This window comes from Phocoena phocoena, chromosome 3 (genome assembly GCF_963924675.1).
Source record: "Phocoena phocoena chromosome 3, mPhoPho1.1, whole genome shotgun sequence".
Lineage (NCBI taxonomy): Eukaryota > Metazoa > Chordata > Mammalia > Artiodactyla > Phocoenidae > Phocoena > Phocoena phocoena.
Genome location: NC_089221.1, coordinates 146,976,467 through 146,997,716, shown reverse-complemented (window position 1 = coordinate 146,997,716; position 21,250 = coordinate 146,976,467). Strand labels below are relative to the sequence as shown.

Genomic DNA, 21,250 nt, shown 5'->3' with positions numbered 1-21,250 from the left:
CAGTGCCTGACACGTGTTAGTGCTCAGTAATTGAGAGTGTTCTTTATGGGTAGAGAAATAACCTACAGCAGAGAAGTAAGGCAAGCACATGGCCCGGGAGTCAGGAGTTATGGGCTCCAGGCTAGGTTCTGATATTTACCAGAGGCTGTAGAGAAAGACCTTAGTTCCAATTCCTGCTGCATCAAAGCTGTGTGGCTTTGGGTAAGTCACTTCCCCTCTCTGAGTTCATATGGCTTACCAATAGAAGGGAAGTTCGTATCTTATAGGATCCTACACTTCCAGGAAAAGAGAAGGGCTTTCAAAGACTAATATTCTTTGACCCCGATCCCTGCTTTTAGAAATCTTTTGGAAGAATCAGAGAAGTGAGCAAAGATTAAAGTTCAAAGATCATCATTGGAGAATAGCTAATAACAACAAAGACTTGAAATTAGCCTAGATTTCTCCTAATAAGAAAATCAACACTTTATGGCATATCTGTATGATGAACTATTATAGACATGCCACATCATTTTGTAAAATATTACCTAAAAGGGAAAGTGTTTCTATTTAAAAAAAGAACTTATTTAAAATTATACAGTGTATTCCTAAATTGACTTTTAGAAAGCATTCGCATCTATCTGTAGAATAGAATCCACCAATATTTTGAAAGTATTTTCTTCAAGATGCTGGGCCTTCATTGCTTCTTCTTTTCACCTTTCTGTATTTATCAGATTCTCTAAAACTTGCCTCTATTAATTTGTAAATGGAAAGCCTTACACATGCAGATAGCTGATGACCTAGGTGGTCTCTGAGGGCCCTTGGAGGGCTGACATTCTATGACTCAGCAAAGGGGTGGGAATAATCTGTTTACAGTTCAAAGCCCCCCACCGTGCAGGGAGGTGGAAGGCAGTGGGTGAGGGCGTGTCGTTCAGTCTTTGGACTCCATCCTGACAGGTGTCACTGAAAGCAGCTGATGCAGATTGAGGCCCTGAATCTTGCCAGAAGAAAGGAGAGTCCAGACATCCTGTTCACCCCTGAGCACACACAGTAGACAAGTCATGAATGTGACGCCAATGACTGTGGGAAGGAGTGAACCGTAAACCAACAGGGACAGGAGTTCGCTATGTGCTGGTGCTGTGCTAATTGCTTTCATAGGTTCTTTTCTTTTAAATCTTTAAAAAAGGAAATTTGGGACAAATAAAATTTTCGTTTCCAATAAAAATATGAAGAGCTGTTTAACTTTGCTAGTAATTTAAGCAAAGCAAATTAAAACTGGAACTAAAGATTTTTCACCTAACCAAGAGGCAACTCTTTCTATGTTTTCTTTTTCCGCTGCGCCATGCGGCTTGCAGGATCTTAGTTCCCTGACTAGGGACTGAACCCAGGCCACAGCAGTGAAAGCGCTGAGTCCTAACCACGGGACGACCAGGGAATTCCCAAAAGGTGACTATTTCTAAATTTAATAGTGTCAAGTACTGGTGAAGATGTGTGGAATCAACCACTCTCATGTGCTGGCTGTGTACACACATTTATCAATTGGTATGAATGTTCTGGAAAAAAATATACCGTAAGTATCAAAAATCTTAAAAATGTAGAAATTCGTTGCTCTAGAATTGTTGCTTGGAGGCCTGGTCTTTATTCTAGGGAAATAGTCAGAAATGGGCAAAAATTATATGCAAAGGATATTGAGCGCGGCTCTCATCAGCTGGAGGCTACAAATGAGCCACATTTATTGTGATATACTAATGTTTCAGCTCAGGGGTCTCACCCGACTCCCACAGGTATTCTTAGGGGGTTGCAGGGACTCCCCCATGTACTTAGGCACCCTTTGCTCCCACCTGCTTGTTGGTTCTCCCGCCCAAAAGTCACCTAGGAGAGACTGACTCATATCCTCCTGTGCGACCCCCAGACCCACTCCCACTCTTCTCCAGACTGTTCTCTGCCCTGGAGGCTGACCATAGGACTACATCGAATCTACCAACTAGATTCAGTCAGTGGGGCTGTGAAGATCAGGAAACAGGTCTCCAGACAGTGAGGTCAACTCTTCATTACTCAGCTGCCCCCTGAGGGTCTCAGGCTGGAGGCACCCCTCTCAAGGAGACTCTATTTCTGATGCTGACACAGCCCCCTTCCCTCCTCCCCCAGCCCATCGTGACCAGCCCCCAGGGTACTGCACTATTCCCTGTGCTTCCCTACATCCTGCCCACACTTTTGCAATAGTTCCTAAGACCTCCTTGAATCTCCCAATTTGTGTGCCCTCTGAGGTGGTGTGCTGGAAAACCGGCTCTCCAAAAAACAAACGTCCTGATTTGCAGTGCTTGTAGATTTCCGTGGTATGACTACTTGCACGGTGGCTGATGACCAGCTCCCAGTGTTTTAACAGCTGGCTGACAACGGCTCAGCACACCAGCGGGCCTGCCTTTTCTGGGGACTCTGACTGGTGCAGTAGTGTCCGGACACTGCCTCTGCCGCAGCTGTCTTCGGCAATGATGCAGATTCCCTTTCTAGGGGGACACTGCCCAGGGCCACAGCGTCACTCTGAGCCCTCTGTTCTTATCACCCTAGAGTCTGAATCGCACAAACTATGGCATGAAAAGAGCTCCATCTGCCTACATCTACCTACCTCTCTCTCTCTCTCTCTCTCTCTCTCTCTCTTTCTCCCCTTCCCTTCCCGCTCAGTCTTAAATCAGGCTGGGGCAGGGCTAGGAAACTGACAACCTGCTGCCATCTTCCACTTCTATGGCTCTCTCATCTCTATCCACAGGTTCTGATTCCTAAACTCTGTCCTTATAGATCCAGCCTCCTGTGTACCTGTCAACTCAGGGAAAATGACTTCGGATGCCAGTGAGGGTGAGGGTCGGGGTGGAATAGGTTTGATAACCAGCAGAGGGCAACTCTGAGTTCCAACAAACAAGCACCATTCTTAAATATCCCACAATGGCATGATCAAATATATTATGGTTTACCCATAAAGTGGAATATTATACAACCTTAAAAAATGTCTTATGAGGGCTTCCCTGGTGGCGCAGTGGTTGAGAGTCCGCCTGCCGATGCAGGGGACACGGGTTCGTGCCCCGGTCCGGGAGGATCCCATGTGCCGCGGAGCGGCTGGGCCCGTGAGCCATGGCCGCTGAGCCTGCGCGTCCGGAGCCTGTGCTCCGCAACGGGAGAGGCCACAACAGTGAGAGGCCCGTGTACCGTAAATGTCTTATGGGATGGGAAAATGATTATAATATTGTGTTATAGTAAAAAGCAAGATTTTTTTTTTTTTCCTGGGCAAATGCTACAGTATGGAAGAAACTTGAGGACATTATGCTCAATGAAATAAGCCAGACACAGAAGGACAATGACCGTATGATTCTATTTATATGAGGTATCTAAAGGAGTCAGACTCACAGAAGCAGAAAGTAGAACAGTGTTTGCCAGGGCCTGGGGGGAGCCGAAAGCCGGCAGTTGTTTAATGGGTACCGCGTTTCAATTTTGCAAGATGAAAGCGTCCTAGAGATCAGTTGCACAACCGTGAGAATATAGTTCCTCCACTGAACCATACACTAACACGTGGTTAAGAGGGTAAACAAAATTTTTCAAGTAAGAGATTTTTTTTTTCCAAGCCAAACAACAGCAAAATCCCAAGATTCTCTATTTATTCCTTTGGGTGTTAGAGATGTGGCAGTGAACAGGAACGGTTCTTGCTCCGGATCTCAGGAAGCTTCCATCCCCATGGGTGATCTGTTAATGGAGAATGCACGCGAATAAATGTAAAATTACAGAAGGGAAGTGCCGTGGAGGCGGTGCACGCAGTGCTCTGAGCAGGTTAAATCAGAGCACTGACCCGGTCCAGTAGCTGAGGGGGGTGGCTAAGGGCACAGGAGGTGAGGTGAGGACCCCAGGAGTGAGTCCCGCTGGAAAAGAAGAGCTCACTAGCAGCTGGGGCCAGAGGGGGCATGCTCTCTGGAGAGAGAGCACCTGCACCCTTTTATGAGCGTCTGGAAGGATGCATGCCCCCTCCCCTCACCAGCAATTCCCTCCGAATGGCGTGGCGAGGTTATCATTGAGCCTTCATCTTCCTCCTGCCCTTTTCTGTTGCCCACCTTTTCCACAGTGAGCTTAGATGATTTTGCAGAAAGGAAAAGGCATAAAAAAAAAAAAAATCTCACCTTACTACACAGATGGACTGCAGGGCTCTTGACCTATGTTCCTCCTTGTTTCAAAGAGGACTTCAAGCTGCTTACAATTATGTTTACAATACAGCAGGCTGAAATGCCTTGTCGTTAAGTAAGAAAAATGCAGCGAGGGGAAAAAGTGGCTAGAAGAGTTGGGAAAAAGGAGCGAGGTAGCCCTTCGCTCACAGGGAGAGAGCCTGTCCTGCTCCCCGGCGGCAGGGCTCGCCTTGTCGTTTGATTCGAATATTGGCATTTCATTGTCTGTTTTTGTATTGATACTTTGTCTTCTCAACTCTATTGAAAAATCTTTTGTTGCGATTTATTCTGCTCCTCATTACTCTCTCTCCCTTAAAACATGTTATTTTATCTTTTCTGTTGTGACTTTTCGCAGTGTTAAAAATCCATCCTCGTTCCCCTGCAAGGAAGGAGCCACATCTGACCCACAGGTCAGCACAGTGACAGATTCACAGCCTCTGCACAGCAGGTCCTCAAATGTCTGTGAGTGAATGGCTTATCTAGGGCTGAGAGCTACTCACCCCCCGCCCCCACCCCTGGCAGCACTCAGCCAGTGACACCCTCAGCAGGGGCTCAGGACACGGGTTGCCAGTTTGATTTATGGGACTTCTCATCCCAAGTGGCCGCACAGAATAGATGTTGATTCCAAGGGTTTACATAAGTAAGTGGGTACACAATCCAGAAAGGGCTATAGGCCGTGTAAAAGGGGTTTGTAAAGCAGCTGAAGCAGACGTCATAAAGAAATGCTGGTCCTCTTGAAAACAGCATCTGGGGGAGTCATGGAGGGACAAGGATGGGCTGTGGAGCCAGCAAGCACAGGTGCACATCCGGCTCCATCACATCACATGCCAGGGGAGTGACCTTGGGCAAATAACTGAAACAAGAAGACCTCTTGTGAGGACTGCCCAGAGGAACGTATGTGTGTATGTATTTGTGTATGTGTATGCATACATGTGTATATGTATATGCATACGTACGTGTGAGTGTGTCTATGTCTATCTGCATATGCATGTGTGTTTGTATATGTGTGTATGCATGTGGATATGTATATATGTGCTTGTGTGCATTGCATAGTATATGCACATGTGCATGCACACACGCATATATGCACATATGGACATGAGCGTATATACACACGGATGTGCTTGCATTATGCGCATGCATACGTGTGTATATGTGCACGCGTGTGAATGCGCACATGCAAGCACATGCGTACACATGTACCAGTGCACACACATGTATGTGTGCATATGTGTATTATGCATATGTGTGTTTGTGTGTATATGTATGCACACACATATGCATGTATATGTGTGTTTGCATATGTATATGAATCACGCCCTGGCACAAGTAGATGCTTGATAAATGAAAATGCCCTCCTATATCACTGGCCTTCTATTCCTTTTGTGCAGCAGTGAACAACCTGATAGAAGACTATACAGAGCATTTCTAAAGCTCCCCCATCACATGTCATACAGCAATCTCAGGCTTTTTAATCCTGGTTCTGTACTACCACTGTCACCAGCAACAATAACAGCTCCCCTTCCAAATCACTTACAACATGTTCCCGTTACTATGGCTGCATAACAAATCCCCCCCAGAACATAAGGGCATAAAACAACCACTTAACTTGCTCATATGTTTTGTGGATGGGGACTTCATAGAGGGTGCAGAATGGTGGCTGATGTCTGAGGCCTCAGCCGGGGGACTTGAAGGCTGGGGCCTGGAGTCATCTGCGGGCTCCTTCACTTATATATCTGGGAGGTGCTGTTTGCTGACTGAGAACTGAGCTGGGGCTGTCAGGTGGAACACCTACATGGGGCCTCTTGGCTTCTTCACAGTACGGTGGCTGGCTCCAAGGACAGTGTCCAGCGAGAGAGTGCCCAGTGAAAGCTGTACCACGGTTTACGACTTAGCCTTGGGAATCACAGTGTCACTTCCACCACATTCTATCCGCAAGACAGTTACGACGCTCTGCCAGGCTGAGGGGGAGGGGACAAAGATGCACCCTCTTGATGCAGGAACGTCGATGTCACAATGAAAGAACAGCACATGGGATGGGATGTGTGTTGGTGTAGCCATCCTGGGAAAATGCAATCTGCCACATTATGTGTCAGGGAGCTCAGATGATCTCTTATTCCTCAGAAAACACTGAGGGGCTACTTATACGTATCTCCACTCTAGAGATGGACAAACTGAAGCGCAGAGAGGCAAAGTAACCTGCCTTGGGCAGTGTATTTAACGTCTCTGAACCTCAGTGAGCCCCCTCTATAAAATAGGTAGAAAATTCTCTACCTGAATGGATTACTGTGAGCCTGCAGTGCTTATTACCTTATGAGGTTGTTGGAAGGTTGAAGTCGGGGAAGTGATTTTGTGATCTCTTATCCTTTGTGCCAGTGCAAAGTACCAGTCTTCGCTGCTGTAGCGTCATTATTTCCTTGCCTTCCACATACAATCATCTGTCCCACACAAACCCCACAGCCAACCAGGGACCAGGGTTTCCACCCACATACCGTGAAGAGTGAGTGTGTCAAAGCCTTTTGGCAGGGGTTAGCTTTGATGCAGCAGAAGGATCGCACCCTCCATCCCTGCCTGTTCCTATCTTCCAGGGGGGAAAATACCTTGGGAAGAATGCTAGTGTTTGTTTATAAATTCCAAATGTATAACCCTTAATACCTCATTTAGTTGGTTAAATGTAGCCCTTTAGTCATATGAAAGGCCATCTGTTGTACTGTGTGTCTCTCCCCCAGGGGAGCAGAAGGAAGGACCAGCATTTTTGCATGAGTTCATGGGTGGGAATCTTCTGACTCCTGGAGCGGGTGGGTGGGGGGGCAAGGACCATCTTGGAAAATCATTCCTCTGGGGATGCGTTCCAGGCCCTATGTCCTTCATTGACAATGCAATATCTGTAAGGTCTGAGGCCTTAAGAGACCCCCTTTGCTATGATGTCTGTTATATAGACGATTTACTCTACTGTTAATAGGATTCAGTTAGGAAAGGGGCAGTGGAAGGGAGCTAAGTGCTGGAGAGTATGTAGCGGCCTGAACATCGCTCTCATTTCATGGCCTGCCGGGCTGGCTGCCTCATAGCAGCCGAGGCAGGAGTGAGGGAAGGGCTAGAACACAGTCAGCAGGCATGGCTGGGCTGTGCTCACCTCCCCAGGAGCTGGGGGCACTCAGGTGACCTCCAGAACCTCAGGTGGCAGGTGTCTGTATAACCGAGGTGAGCTTTTATATTTTAGAGAAACACCAGTCTCAGCAGAGAGAGCCCCGGCTCTGCAATCTGGAAGGGCCAGCTTTGAATCTGGCTCCTGCCCTTAGAGCAGGGTAACTGTGGACCAGTAACTTAAGGCCTCTGAGCCTCAGATTCAGTTTCTTCGAGTAAAGTGTGGGGCAGAGACATGCTTACTACCCGCATCATGCCTGATACTTAGGCGAGGCCCAGTGCATGGAGTTTGTTTTTGTCGCTGCTTTTTAATCCTTACAGGAAGCGGAGGGAAGCATGGTTTTGCCTGCAAACGCTGCTGCTTGTCTTTCCTATTGATGGGAACAAGTCTCTGCCCATGAGCCCAAAATGTACAGTTTGACAGTCTCTGGGAGGCCATAGGGCCAAGAAGGCTATTCCTGGACATGGCTGGCTGGAAGCAGCGGTCCATCTCTCACTGCTCCCAGCTTCTGCTTGGTTGGTCTTTAAAAGGTGAGTTTCTTTTCCCCTGCCCCAAATCTCCACCATCTCTAACCCTCATCGCTACCCTGAACAAAGTAAGATTTAAAAATCCCAAGAGCACAGATGGGAAAATTGAAGTTCAGAGAGGTGCTGTGACCTGCCCAGGGTCACACAGCACACAAACGCCAAAGGCTAAGGGTTTTCGGTTGCTCTAGCGGGGGAAATGCCAGCCCCTCAGCGGCTGACAAGCCCAACCCCTCAGAGCTTCAACTCCTCCTCCCTCCCTCATGTCAACAAAAAGAAACTCATTTTCTATTCCTGGCTTCTCTGCCAGCTCAGAGAAGGGCCTGAGTGAAGAAGAAATGTCTCCAAATATACCCAGATGGTCTTGCCTGACTTCTCAGTTTTGCTGTCTGTTTTGCGAAATCTGTTTTCTACTAGACTCTGGGAACTGCAGGTGCAGGGGCCTGGGTAACAGCTGCCCTCCTCTGGGCTGGGTACCTGCTCTCCCGAGTTTGTGTCCTGGGGCTGTGTGCTCAGACTTGACCATGTTTGGGCATGGAGGCTCGTCTCAGATGGGAACCAAAGGCCACTTCCCCAGAGACGGACTGGGAGCCCAAACTTCCTGCTGGAGCTCAGGCGGCCTCTTTTGGGGTGGGGGCTGGGGGCCAGGCAGAAAAGTGTCTGCCGAAGACTCACAGGGCACCAGGGAGACTGTGAGTACCAAGTTCAGGGGCACTGGGGAAGTGGTTTCTCCAGAGACTGGGGCTGGAGGGGAGATCTTCGTGGAGGGAAGCTGGCAGTGGGAGCTCCCTCCCTCGACGGGCTGTCCATCAGGATTCTGGGCTCCAGGGGAGTCGATGTTGTGTCACTCGGGACTAGAACTGCTGGACCCGTGGTCTGGTGGCCTTCGGGGGGCCAAGGGTAAGGGTGGGCGCTCCATGGCCCAGTCACTGTAGTAACTCAGTGCTCTGGCCCTCAGGTCTCAGCTCCCAGAGCAGCCAGAGGGCAGCAGCCTGGAGATCATGACCAGTCCTGGCACTTGTCACCAGGGGAGGGGGTAGGACAGAATCAGGCCCAGCAGGAGCACTGGGGACTTCTGATCCAAACCTTCAGGGTTTTCTTTGTTAATAGTAAGAGTTAATATTTATCGAGGGCTTGCGTTGGGCCAGGCACTGTGATATGTATGATGTTCGATACATCCTTTGCTCTTTGTCAGGACTCTTGGAAGCAGGTACTATCATACTCATTTTACAGTCACAAGGTTGCAAAGTAGCAAAGCCAGGATTTGATCCCATGTCTGATGACCTCAAAACACCCCCTGTCCCTCACTCCACCAGACCCTTAAACACTGTCCTCTATGCCCTGTCCTCTTAAGGAAAAGGAGGTCAACCCAAACACCAGGTCACCCAGGACCTTCCAAAATCCTGTCTTGCTTGGCCTTTCTTCAGCCTTCCTAAAGCCACCCCAGACCTCCAGTGACTTTTCTAAATGGGGAGCTATATCCCCAAAGTCCAGAGATATTTAGTAATTCTCAAAACTGAGATGGTCTTCTTAGAGTCTAACTGAAATCCCTCCTTTTACAGCTACAACCCATTTCTTCTTGTCCAGACCTCAGGGGATGTCAGCAGCTCCCAACCTTCCTCCTGTCTGAAGGCTCTCACTGTGGTTGTTGTATCCTATGACCATGTCCGCATCCATATCATCTCCCCATTCTTTTATCCTGCGTGGTCTTACGAGGATTTATCAAAACTCTGAAGCCTACTCCTTCAGCGTGGGCCACAGTCTCACCAGAGCATTGCAGACAGGTGGGATCTGAACGAATGGCAGACTCCAGACTGTTCTCTGACAGGGAGCCTCCCATCTCTTTTCCTCCTGAGTTCTCAGACCCGGTAGCACAGGGTCCTGCCTTCCCCAGCCTTGGGAGTGCCCAGGGGCTGGGAGGATATAAGAAGCTGTGAAGCAGAAGGGCCAGTGCCCCTGGGGGCTGATTAGCCAGGAAGGCAGGGCAGGCCTCCCCCCTTCAAGGATGCGCCGACTCTCCCAGGAAAAGACTGGTTTTGTTGTGAGCGCTCAGCCTAGGTCCTCCCTCCAAGGCAAGATTCCTTCTTGGCCCCAGAGACTTGTGTTCCACAGTCCTGGGGCTGGGACCAGGTACCAGTGACCATAGACAGTCCTGGGGAAGCAGGCCATGTGGGCTTTTAGCCCATCCTCAGGTGGCTGCGTTCCTTTACCTGCAAAAACGTGCATGGGCTTGTTAAACTGGTCCCAGGTAAACAATGATGTGGACTGTCCCACTCCCACAAGACGCAGAGACAGAAGGACAGAAGTAATAGGACGGAAGAGAATTGAACAGAACATCTTTCTTTGTCAAGGGAACATTTTTTCCCTTGTGAGTTCGTAATGTCTGTTAGAATGTAGGGAAACCCCACTTCTCAGTGCCCCAAATGTGGAAGGAAAAGTCATCATTGGGTGAGGGAGTCAATCATCTTGGAGGGAGTGACAGGGCTGTAACCTTGGTATCTGACCCTGGAATCTCCTCTTTAGGACACTAGGGGATGGGGAACAGCTGGAGTGGGGAGGAAAGGGGGTCAAGCATCTCTGATTGGACACTTGAAACAGTCCAATAGTTAGGAGAGAAGCCTGAGTAGAAAATGAAGCACTTTGCTGAAAATCCCTTTGGACTAATAATGCCTATCTCCTGGATACTCACTAATTCATAAAAATATTAGGTTTATTACTTTAGGTACCTGGTGGGAAAATAAGTTCCTTCCTGATATCTGGCTAAAATTTCCCCTACAACAGGGATTACAGAGAAAGGCCCCACGGCCCCTGCATCCTTGGTAGAACTGCTACCTTCAACAACAGACGAAACACCAACAAAGGAATTTACCACAGGCTGTGAGGCAATGCACAGAGGGATGGGAAATCCATACAAGGACAGAAGCCAGGCACCTCTGGCTCCAGGCGGCACACGGGTGGCAAGAGTGACACTGCTGGAGGGTGTTCAGTGCGCCCAGCAGGAGAGGGAGGGGCCCTGCTTGCCCTGGGGAGAAGCAGATTCCCAGAAGAAAAACGAGGGGCTTCTGGCCCAAGAAGGGGGAAGGGAGGAAGCTGCCCGTCACTCCCGGGCAATCTGCTTTGGCCCAGGCTGGCTCAAGTCCCCGTATAAGAGAGCAGTTGCTGAGGCCACATAATGCCTCCTGCCCTTGCTTGGAGCAAGGAGGAGGCTCTTACAGGATCCCAGTAGTAGAGACACCTCCTGCCACCCCAATGCCTGTGGCTGCCCTGCTGGCCCTTCTCTGCATGCTGCCCACGCCCAGCCGGCCCTGCTGTGGGACTGTTTTGGTAGAACTGTGAAATGCTCCAAGCTGTTCTGAGACAAGTATCCTAGGAGAAAGAGCACGGATGGTCCACTTCTGCAGGGAGGATATTAGTTTATCTCCAGTATTAGCTTCCTATCGGTGCTGTAACAAAGTACCACAAACTTGGTGGCCCCAAACAACAGAAATTTACTTACACATAGTTCCAGAAGCCAGAAGTTTAAAATGAGCAAGATGTTGGCCAGGCTAAGTCAAGGTGTCAGCAGGGCTGTACTTCCTTCAGAGGCTGTAGGGGACAATACGTAATTCCTTGCCTCTTCCAGCTTCTGGTGGCTGCCCGCACGCCCTGGCACGTGGCCACATCACTCCAATCTCAGCCGCCCTGGTCATAGCGCCCTCTCCTCTTTTGTGTCTAATCTCCCTCCACCTCCTTCCTATAAGGATCCTTGCAATTACATTTAGGTCTACATGGATAGTCTAGGATAATCTCCCCATCTCAAGATCCTTAATTTAAAATCTTTGCCATGTAAAGTAACGGTCACAGATCCTGGGGCTGAGAACATGTGTATCTTGGGGGCCACTACTGAGCCTGTCACACACTATGTGACCTTGGGCCAGTCACTTTACCCCTCTGAGCCACAGGTCCTTCATCTGTAGAATGGGGATGATAGTACTTGCCTCTCAGAGCTGGGGGGAGGCTTACATGGGGTCCAAAGAACCCTCTGAGGTTGCCAAGCTCCATATAAAAGTAAAGATGATGTTGATATTTGAGCACCTTCTTCTCTCACCTGTCCTCCCTTCTGTGGTTTATCTATCACCTGTGCTGATCTCACATCTGTTTGCCTCTGTGGTCCTAGAAATGACTGCTGTCCCTTGTGGACATGGGGAAGAAGTTGGTGATGGCTCAGAAGCGGGGAGAGACCCGAGCCCTTTGCCTGGGTGTGGCCATGGTGCTGTGCGCCGTCATCACCTACTACATCCTTGGCACGACCGTGCTGCCCCTCTACCAGAAAAGGTACTAAACCCTCCTGGCCTGGCCCCATCCTCCAGCCTCTCCCCTAAGGGTCTGGTCTGCAAGGAACCCCAGGCTTCTTCTTAACCTTCCCCTTGACCCTCACACCAGGCAGGAAGGTCTGGGCAATCCTCATTCTTAGGGTCAAGGGTTCAAGAGCAGGGAGGGTAGGCCGGACTGAGCCCTGCACGTCTGGAATTCTGGAACTTGGGCATAAAAGATGCAGGAGGCCCTTCTCACAAGAAACAGCCAAGGAGGCCAACACCTCTTCCCTGGTGGTCCAATGGTTAAAATCTGCCTTCCAATACAGTTCCCCTGGTCGGGGAACTAAGATCCCGCATACGGCAGGGCAACTAAGCCCGCACTTCACAACTACTGAGCCCATATGCCTCAACTGGTGAGACTGCGTGCCGCAAACTACAGAGCCTATGCGCTCTGGAGCCTGCATGCCACAACTAGAGAGAGAAAACCTGCACGCCACAACTAGAGAAAAGCCCATGCACCACAACTAGAGGGAATGCCACGTGTCTCAACTAGAGAGAAGCCCGCATGCCACAACTATGGCCTGACACAGCCAAAAATAAAAATAAAGAAATAAAAAGAAAGAAACAGCCAAGGATCAGAGCAAATGCCCCAGTGTGAGTCTGATCCCAGGAGGAATCAGAGAGTCACAGAATTTTGTAGCTCATCTGCATTTTGGCTCTCTTTCACAAACCTCTGAGTCAAGTGGGCATCTATCTTCCTGTTGAATATCTCAAGTGATGGGGAGCTCACTACCTCAACTGTATACACCATTTCATTTGCGGGCCTTTCTGATAAGTAGGGAGTGTCTACACTGAGCCAAAAACTGTTCCCCTGGAGCTCTGCTCTGGAATCTCAGAGAATGTCCCATGCCTTTGCTGCCTGACATGTCAACCACTTGAGCTTTTAAAGGAAAAGCTGTGAAGTCCCTGATCCATGTTCTAATGGGAACAGATATGCTCAGTTCTCTCAGCCTGATCTTAGGATAAGTCTCAGACCCTTGCCTCTGGCCGCGTTCCAGCGGCTGACAGCCCCCTCGGTCTGGCAATGTGTCTCCTGCCTGGTAAATGGGAGATGAGTCACAATTGATTCACTGGTGTGTTGATGAGCCTGTTATCCTCTTCCGGGCCTGCTCCTGTCCCACTTTTTACAGCCCTGGAGCCATTCCAGGCTGGAATCTTACCGAGTAAGGCACCGCTCAGAGCAGCCATGTGCCTCCAACATGTTTTCTCCGGGTTAAGCACCATCCCCGTCATCTTTTCAACTCGGGAAACAAATCAAGCCCCTCCTTCATCTACTCTTTTTAAAGGAAAGGGCATAGATTCTGAAGCCATCCATACCTGGCTTCAGGTCCTGTGTGGCCTTAGAAAAATCACTCGACCTTTCTGAACTTCTCTGCCACCCTCTACAAGACGAAGATGGATGTGGATAAAGTGTCTGAGGTCGGGCTGCCCATCAGAATCACTGAGAGGAGTTTTAAAAACACACCAGTCTTCCCTGGTGGCACAGTGGTTGGGAGTCCGCCTGCCGATGCGGGGGACGCGGGTTTGTGCCCCAGTCCGGGAGGATCCCACATGCCGCGGAGCGGCTGGGCCCGTGAGCCACGGCTGGTGAGCCTGAGCGTCCGGAGCCTGTGCTCCGCAACGGGAGAGGCCAGAACAGTGAGAGGCCTGCGTACCGCAAAAAAACCCAAAATAAACAAACAAACAAACAAAAACACACCAGGGCCTGGAGCCCACCTACCTTAGAAATTCTGATTCACTTGTTCTGGGGTGTGGTTTGGCCATGACAATCTTTACAAGCTCCCCAGGGTATTGGGTGAGCAGCCAGGGCTGGAACCACTTATGCAGATGTTGTCCAAAAGGCCCCAAAGTGTTGATATTCAGATTCTACGATTCCTCCCCTAGGCCCAGGGACTCTGGGGTCACGCTCCTTTAGTGCCAGATGCTGAGGGTTCCGGCCCTGGGTCTCTCTAAAGGGGTTCACACTGGGCAATCTGTGCCATCCACGTTCTGAGATGTGTATGTGTGTGCATCGTCTCCCCAGCGTGTGGACCCAGGAATCCATGTGTCACCTGATTGAGACCAACATCAGGGACCAGGAGCAACTGGAGGGCAAGAAAGTGCCCCAGTACCCGTGCCTGTGGGTCAACGTGTCATCCGTGGGCCGGTGGGCCATGCTGTACCACACGGAGGACACTCGGGACCGGAACCAGCAGGTACTGACGGGGGGGCGAGGTACACATCCCCTTACCCCGGCAGGCGTGTGTGCCTGTCTCTAGCTGGTTCCCTATCCCTGCTCTGGAGAGCGGAGGCCGGGAAAGATAAACCCACTTGACCAGGGGCCACAGCTGGTATGAGGTCCAGACAGCCTTAGCTCTTCTGCACTGGAGTCAGACAGACCTGCCACTAACCAGCTGTGTGGTGGGAGCAGCCAGTGCGGCCCCCCTAAGCCTCAGTTTCTACATTTGTTGAAGCGCTGTTATGAAGTCAGGGACTGTATATAATGTACCAAGCTCGATGCTGGGTGGATAGCAGGCACAGCAAAGAAGCTGTTAATGGTCTTGCTTCATCCTGTAAAGTGAGTCACATGAGAGGACGGACCCAGAGCTGACCCCACAGAGAGGAACCCCTGTGACTCCCCCCTGCAACTCTAGGAAACCAGAGGCCCAGGTTTGGAGCAACATTTGGAGGCCAACACTTGAGAGATGTTCCCAGCACTGCCTCTCAACACCCCCCACTCCAAATCCACCATTGTAGCCCTTTCTATAGGAAACACAAGTTGGCCCATTTTCATTCACTCATTCCCTCGCTCTTTCATTCAGCCATCGCTGAGCACTTCCTGTGTTAGGGGCTTTGGGTTCAAGAGGAGAGAGCTCATATGTGAAATAATACCTAGTAGAGAAGGATCAGTGCCATAGGGAGAAACCAAAAAAATCATGGGCATTAAAGGAGGAAGTGACATTTCCTAGCACATTGAGGTGAGGGTATCAGAAAGGCATTTGGGTTAAAAATCAGGCAGGTACAGTTTACACAGAAATACGGGGCGGAGGACATACATATCAAGGGAAGGCAGAGAACAGGCATGAGGAGGGAAGGCCGGGTAAGAGAGAGATTCCAACACCGGCACAGACAATGCCACAGGATGGGGTGTAGCGGGAAAAGGTTTCAGAGGTAGCCTAGGGTCTGTTCTCAGAAGCCCCCCACACTACCAAAGTGGACAATTAAACTGGGGTGGGTTTTTTGTAGTTTTTTCTTTGTTTTTTGAGAGAAGAAGAACTTTAATGAAGAATGCTACATGTTATAGAAGGTAATTAGCTCCCATATTAAAAGAATATTACAGAAAACACTTTCCTGAATTTTTTTTTTTTTTTCTAAAAGGACAGTCTTCAAGGGTGTCTGAGAGTGATAGCAAGCACAACACAGTAGGAGAGAAGGAGGGGAGGTTGAATTCCAGCATTCCCTGACACAGCACAGTTAGGGAAGTGCGTGAAGCAACCATTTTACAGAGAATGGGATTAGGCATTTATATTCAATCAGGATTTTTTTTTTTTTTTTTGAGTTTTAACAGTTCAGCATAAGGAAGGAAACTGGGAAGGAAAGATGGAGGAAGGGTTAAGCTCATCTACAACTGCAATTTTACAGAAAAACACACTGGTTCAACCATATGAGATGGGCAGGTTAGTCTTCCCCGTGTAGCCCTGCAAATACGTAGAGCAAACGCCAAGGCGGCCATCTGGGCTCGGGGTTAACGTACTGGGTACACAGTTTGAAAGAGACTCTGATTCCACCAGGGCTGGTCTCTCATCAGCCTGGGCTGGGAACACATGAAGTTCCTTTGCATTTGTATCAAAAGGCCAGAGCTTTGCCTGGAAAAACCTCAGACCAAATAATGCTCGTGGTGCTGGCTTTAACAGGGAGTAAAGTCATTTGCAACTCCTAATAGACTCCACCATTTCCTGGGGGAAGGTTCTACTGATTACCAGGGATTTAAATTCAAGCAAACAGTAAAGAAGGGAAATACTAATGATATTCTGGCGCTGTATAAGCTGTGTGCCTGTCTTCCCTGCCAATGACTACCAAACTGTGGAATTAAAATGTGATCAGGGAAGCTGGGGTTCCTCACCTCTGTCTGTGGGTTAGATCCATCTGGGGGATTTAGAACCAGGGTCCCACACCAGACCCACTGATGCAGAATCTCTGGGCTCTTCAGGTGATTCCAAGGTTCCTTGGGAATTACTGCTGTGAGCAGCTGGGAGTCTTTAAAGGATTTGGGGTCCTGGCAGCACGATCAGAGTGATGTGGAGGGCTGTGGGGTTCAGTTACTGGAGAGGGAGGTGAGGGCCACAGCAAACACCTGGGACAGCTCGGGCAGGGATGGATGCTGACAGAATTTGGCAGCTGGTGGGATGGGAAGGGGAAGGGTGCCTGGGGGGACAGTGGGATCATTGACAGTGCTAGGGGGTCATGGAGAAGTGGGTCCGGGCAGTGCAAGGTGGCCTGACTTGTTCTGTCATCACTAGCATGACTTGGCCATGCCAGATGGAGCTAGAGCCTCCAAACCCACCTGAATCAGCTCCTCCCATGACCCCTGCCTCTTCTTTAGCATCCAGGGCCCCCTGATTTATTCAAGGATCAAGAAGCACATTTTCAAAGACAAGCAGAAGTGATCACTGGTGCAATGGGGGCTGGGAACAGGCTGGTTTGCAGGCTGCCACCCCGGTCCTGAGGCTGCCAGAGGAGCGAAAGGCCAGATCTTCTCCCTAATGGGCTGTCAGCAGCCTGTCAGACATGCCTCTGTCTGGTCTCAGAAGAACATCTCTGGAAGAACAGCCACTGGATATTCTATCTTTTATCCCATAGCATCCAGGCACCACCAGGAGTGCTGCCAATGGCAGGTTGCCACTCTGGCGTGACAGTGGAAGCGGCCTTCACGGTTTTGCCAAACAGCTGGGTTGTTGCACCAGCTGTTCCTCCCACCTTTGTTCAGCTCCTTGCCGTGCAAGGAGCCAGTGTTCCAGGCCAGCTGGGTGTCTTCTGGAATCACATGTGAAAGGCCTGGCAAGGCTGTCTCCCCCAACCCCTACTATAAGGGAGGGTGTCGCCAGCCCACTCTTGGATTCTTCCATGAGACTTAGCCTGGGGGGATTCTAAGCCCCTTCCCATGGTCTATGCTGAGAACAGGGACACTGCAGGGCTTGGGGGAGAGGCTAGATCATTTAAGATCCTTTAGACAACTCATGGTTAGCTGGACCCAGGGCAGGGGAGAGAGGATGCAAGTGGGCCCCAGGCCTCTGAGGTTGGCTCTGCAGAGTAAACTCCTGTCCAGTGTCTAGAGAACATTAAGGATCTAGAGTAATCCCAAACTGGCAAAGAATACAGTGGGACCCCAGGATGGGCACGAGTTCCCACTTCGGATCTTGTCCATAGGCCCCTCCTTAAGGGAAAGAAGGAGTATTGTTTCAATTTCATAGTTAAGTCACAATATTATTTGTTATTAACAGCATCTTCCATTTATTGAGCACGTACTATGTCCTGGGCTCTGCGCTCAGCGCTTAATGTGCATCATCTTGGTTAACCGCCGTGACAATTCTGCTAGGCAGGCACCCTCGCAAACCCAATCTATAAGGCTCAGCGAGGTTGAGACATTTGCCAAGGTCACACAACTTGGAACTTGTAGTTGAACTCAGGCCTGTCTGGTTCCATCGCCACACCTTTGCTCAGTGGGCTAGGTTACCCAAGGTCACAGTCAGAGACTTTGGGGAGATAGGACTAGGCCCTCTGAGTTCATGATTCTGGATCCACCTGCTACTGGGACCCTATCGTACCCAACAAATCTGAATGCCAGATTCCTCAGGAGCCAGCTCCTCCCCAGCCTCAGCTGCTCCCTGACTGGCTGGGGACGTGAATCTACCTCTGGATGCAGCTCTCCCACTTCCCAGGCTGTCAGAGCTGTGATGCAACCATTCTCTGTACTGCTGGACTGAACGCTGTCAGGGCAGGCAGCTTTGGGGCAGGACCTCATTTAAATACAGGGAGCAACCCAGGCCTGGGGAGAAGCTGGCTCAACACTGTCACTCGTTTTGATCTGGGACGTGATTGGACGAGGGCAGTGGTCCTCCTCGAACTTTAGTGCATGGAGGAATCACCCGATTGCTGAGCCCCACCCTCAGCCATTCAGAGTGAGTAGGGAGCCTGTGCTTATGACCAGCCTTCCAGGTAGTCTGCTGCGGAGCCCGTGCGGGGGACCACCCTCGCAGAACATCTGCCGGAGGCTCGCGTAAGCAACATTCAGACCTCCTAGCACGGAAGAGGGATAAAACCAGGGTCTCCACTTTGTGCCTTCTCTGCGGAGCTTTCCATCTGGACCTCATCTGCCCAGGCCGGAAGCTTCCTAATCACAATGATCAGTGTCAGAACTAAACGTGTCCCAGGCTCTGCCTGCACAGAGCTCTTTTAAATGCATTCTCTCTTTCCTTTGAATCTCGGTGTCAAATACCAGCTGGCCAACATCTTTTGCTCGGCTCACGCAGAGTTAGACCTCAAAGGGTTTTCAATTCAAATTTTCACCAATATTTTAAAATTGTGAGAGTCCACATTAAAATCTGGTTTTCTGGTTTCTCTACAAATATTGGAGGTCTGGCTACAGTAGGTCTTCTGGATGGCATGGCATCAGTTGTCCAGATGGAGTGATGCCTGCCAGTCTAGACGCAGCTGGCTCTCTCCATCTCACCAGGACCACCCATCCCCTGACACCAAGTGTCAGCTGGCACCTGTCATCCTATCCCCTCACCTACTTCACCTGTGGACGTTACCTGCCTGCGCTTTGTAGGCAATTGAGCGTATGACTTCTGCCCTGAATCGAAATATAGAGCCCACTCAGCCTGTGTCCCCCATTGGTCTCCTTAGACAGATAAGTTTGAAGTTCTTTAATAAACTCCTTTGAAAAAGGCATTGCTATTAACCCATTTAAGTGATGAAGACATCAAGGCTCAGAATGGTAAGCAATTTGCCTAAGGTTCTGAAGCCAATGGGAGCAGAGCCAGGGCTCCAGCTGGGGCCCCTATCTCCAGGTGTGCAGCGTGTACCCTGAGCAGCTCCAAGGCCACCACTCTCCCAGACGACACTGTGTACACACCTTCTAGAAGCACGCAATGTGCAGCCTGCCAAGCTTTGGACAGTCTTGACTCCCACCCAGGGGCCTGACTCCAAAGCTGACGCTTTTCTTTATTCCATGCCAGGCCCTAAGAAAGAGGGATTTCCAATCCCATGGGTGCTCTCGCTTCTCCCTACAGTGCTCCTACATCCCAGGCAGCCTGGACAACTACCAGATGGCCCGGGCCGATGTGGAGAAGGTTAGAGCCAAACTCCACGAGCGCCAGGTTTTCGACTGCTTCTCCACGACTCGGGAGAATGAGACGAGTGTCCTGTATCAGCGCCTCTACGGTCCCCAGACCCTCCTCTTCTCCCTCTTCTGGCCCACCTTCCTGCTGACCGGTGGCCTCCTCATTATCGCCATGGTGAAGATCAACCAGTCCCTCTCCATCCTGGCAGCCCAGAAGTAGCCCCATCCACACCACATCACTGCTCGGGCCACCAGGGACTGGATGGGTCCCCGGGCTGTTCCTCACTTGTGTCCCCATGCCTCCTCCCCCTGCCTTCCCACTCTCCCCCCTCCAATACATTCTGTCTTCTGCTGCCTGGATGGTCTTTGGGAAATCTCTTTGTTAAGTCATTTCCTGCTCAAGAATGTTACAGTGGCTTCCCCGGACCCAGGAGAATGCAAGGCCAACCAGTGATAGGTCTCCTTTCCCTGTCCCCGCTCAACTGACACAAACTTCTTTCCTGCTGTGCCACTGTCCACTGCACCGATGACAGCGATTCTGTGCCTGTGTCCCGGCAGTTGGATCAAAGACCTGCCGGTCCCACCCAGGAAGCCATCCCTGGGAAACCTCTGTTCCTTCTTTGAATTCCGCTCTGAAAACAGCAGCAGCCCTCATGGGCAGAGCACACTTAGAACATCGTTTGTTTTCAGGATTCTCAGAGCTACATACATTTTTATACCAATATTATCAGATATAGGTGCCAACTTCTGGTCTTAAAGCCATGGGGATATAACGTACAGCGTGGTGACCATAGTTACTAATACTTTATTGTGTATTTGAAAGTTGCTAAGAGAGTAGATCTTAAAAGCTCTCATCACAGGAGAAAAAAGTGTCACTGTGGGGAGATGGATATTAACTAGGCTTATTGCGGTGATGATTTTGCAATACATACTACAGATATCGAATCACTACGTTACACACTTGAAAACTAATATAACCTTATACATCAATTATACCTCAACTTAAAAAAACCAAATATATAAAAAATAACAAGAGGCTATAAGGAAATAATACTAAAATACATCAAAGTATTAACAGTGGGATGGTGGTTAACTGTAACTTTCTTCCCTCTTTTTTTTTTTTCTTCCCTTTTTTTATTTTTTTAAAATTTTTATTTTATTTTATTTATTCATTTTTTTTTTTGTGGTACACGGGCCTCTCACTGTTGTGGCCTCTCCCGTTGCGGAGCACAGGCTCCGGATGCGCAGGCCCAGCGGCCGTGGCTCACGGGCTCAGCCGCTCCGCGGCATGTGGGATCTTCCCGGACCGGAGCACGAACCCGTGTCCCCTGCATCGGCAGGCAGACTCTCAACCACTGCGCCACCGGGGAAGCCCTCCTCTTTTTATTTTTGATACTTTTCTAAATTTTCAACACTAGGAAGGTTTGGTTTCATTGTGTTTGTTTTTAATCAGAAAAGTAACAGTAGATGTTACTTTCGAAGGAAGTTTGAAAGGGTGAGCTCCCCATCACCAAGCAGATGCAAGTGGCCTAGGGAAGGGGTTCAGCTCCAATCAGAGACAGGTTTTTGAGAACACACAAGTTTAAGAACCCTGTATGGAGGGAAGGTAACCGCAGAGATGGGGATTTATGATTTACAGTGCAGATAAATACAAGACACTGGCCCTGCAGGGGAAGTCCATCTCAGTCTTGGAAAGGGGATAATTGGGGGAAGCTGTCATCTCTACC

At 49.8% G+C, this 21,250-nt stretch overlaps 2 protein-coding genes across 3 annotated transcripts in view; one reads left to right on the top strand and one right to left on the bottom strand.

The window, feature by feature from the left end:
• Nucleotides 1-21,250, bottom strand: part of KCNIP1 (potassium voltage-gated channel interacting protein 1) — a 355,966-nt gene that overhangs the window by 315,944 nt on the left and 18,772 nt on the right. The gene's annotated exons all lie outside the window — the stretch shown is intronic.
• Nucleotides 8,291-19,743, top strand: KCNMB1 (potassium calcium-activated channel subfamily M regulatory beta subunit 1). Its single transcript, XM_065875276.1, has 4 exons — nucleotides 8,291-8,539; nucleotides 12,004-12,161; nucleotides 14,226-14,397; nucleotides 19,474-19,743. Exons 2-4 carry the CDS (start codon nucleotides 12,028-12,030, stop codon nucleotides 19,741-19,743), a joined length of 576 nt encoding a protein of 191 aa, XP_065731348.1. The 5' UTR covers nucleotides 8,291-8,539; nucleotides 12,004-12,027.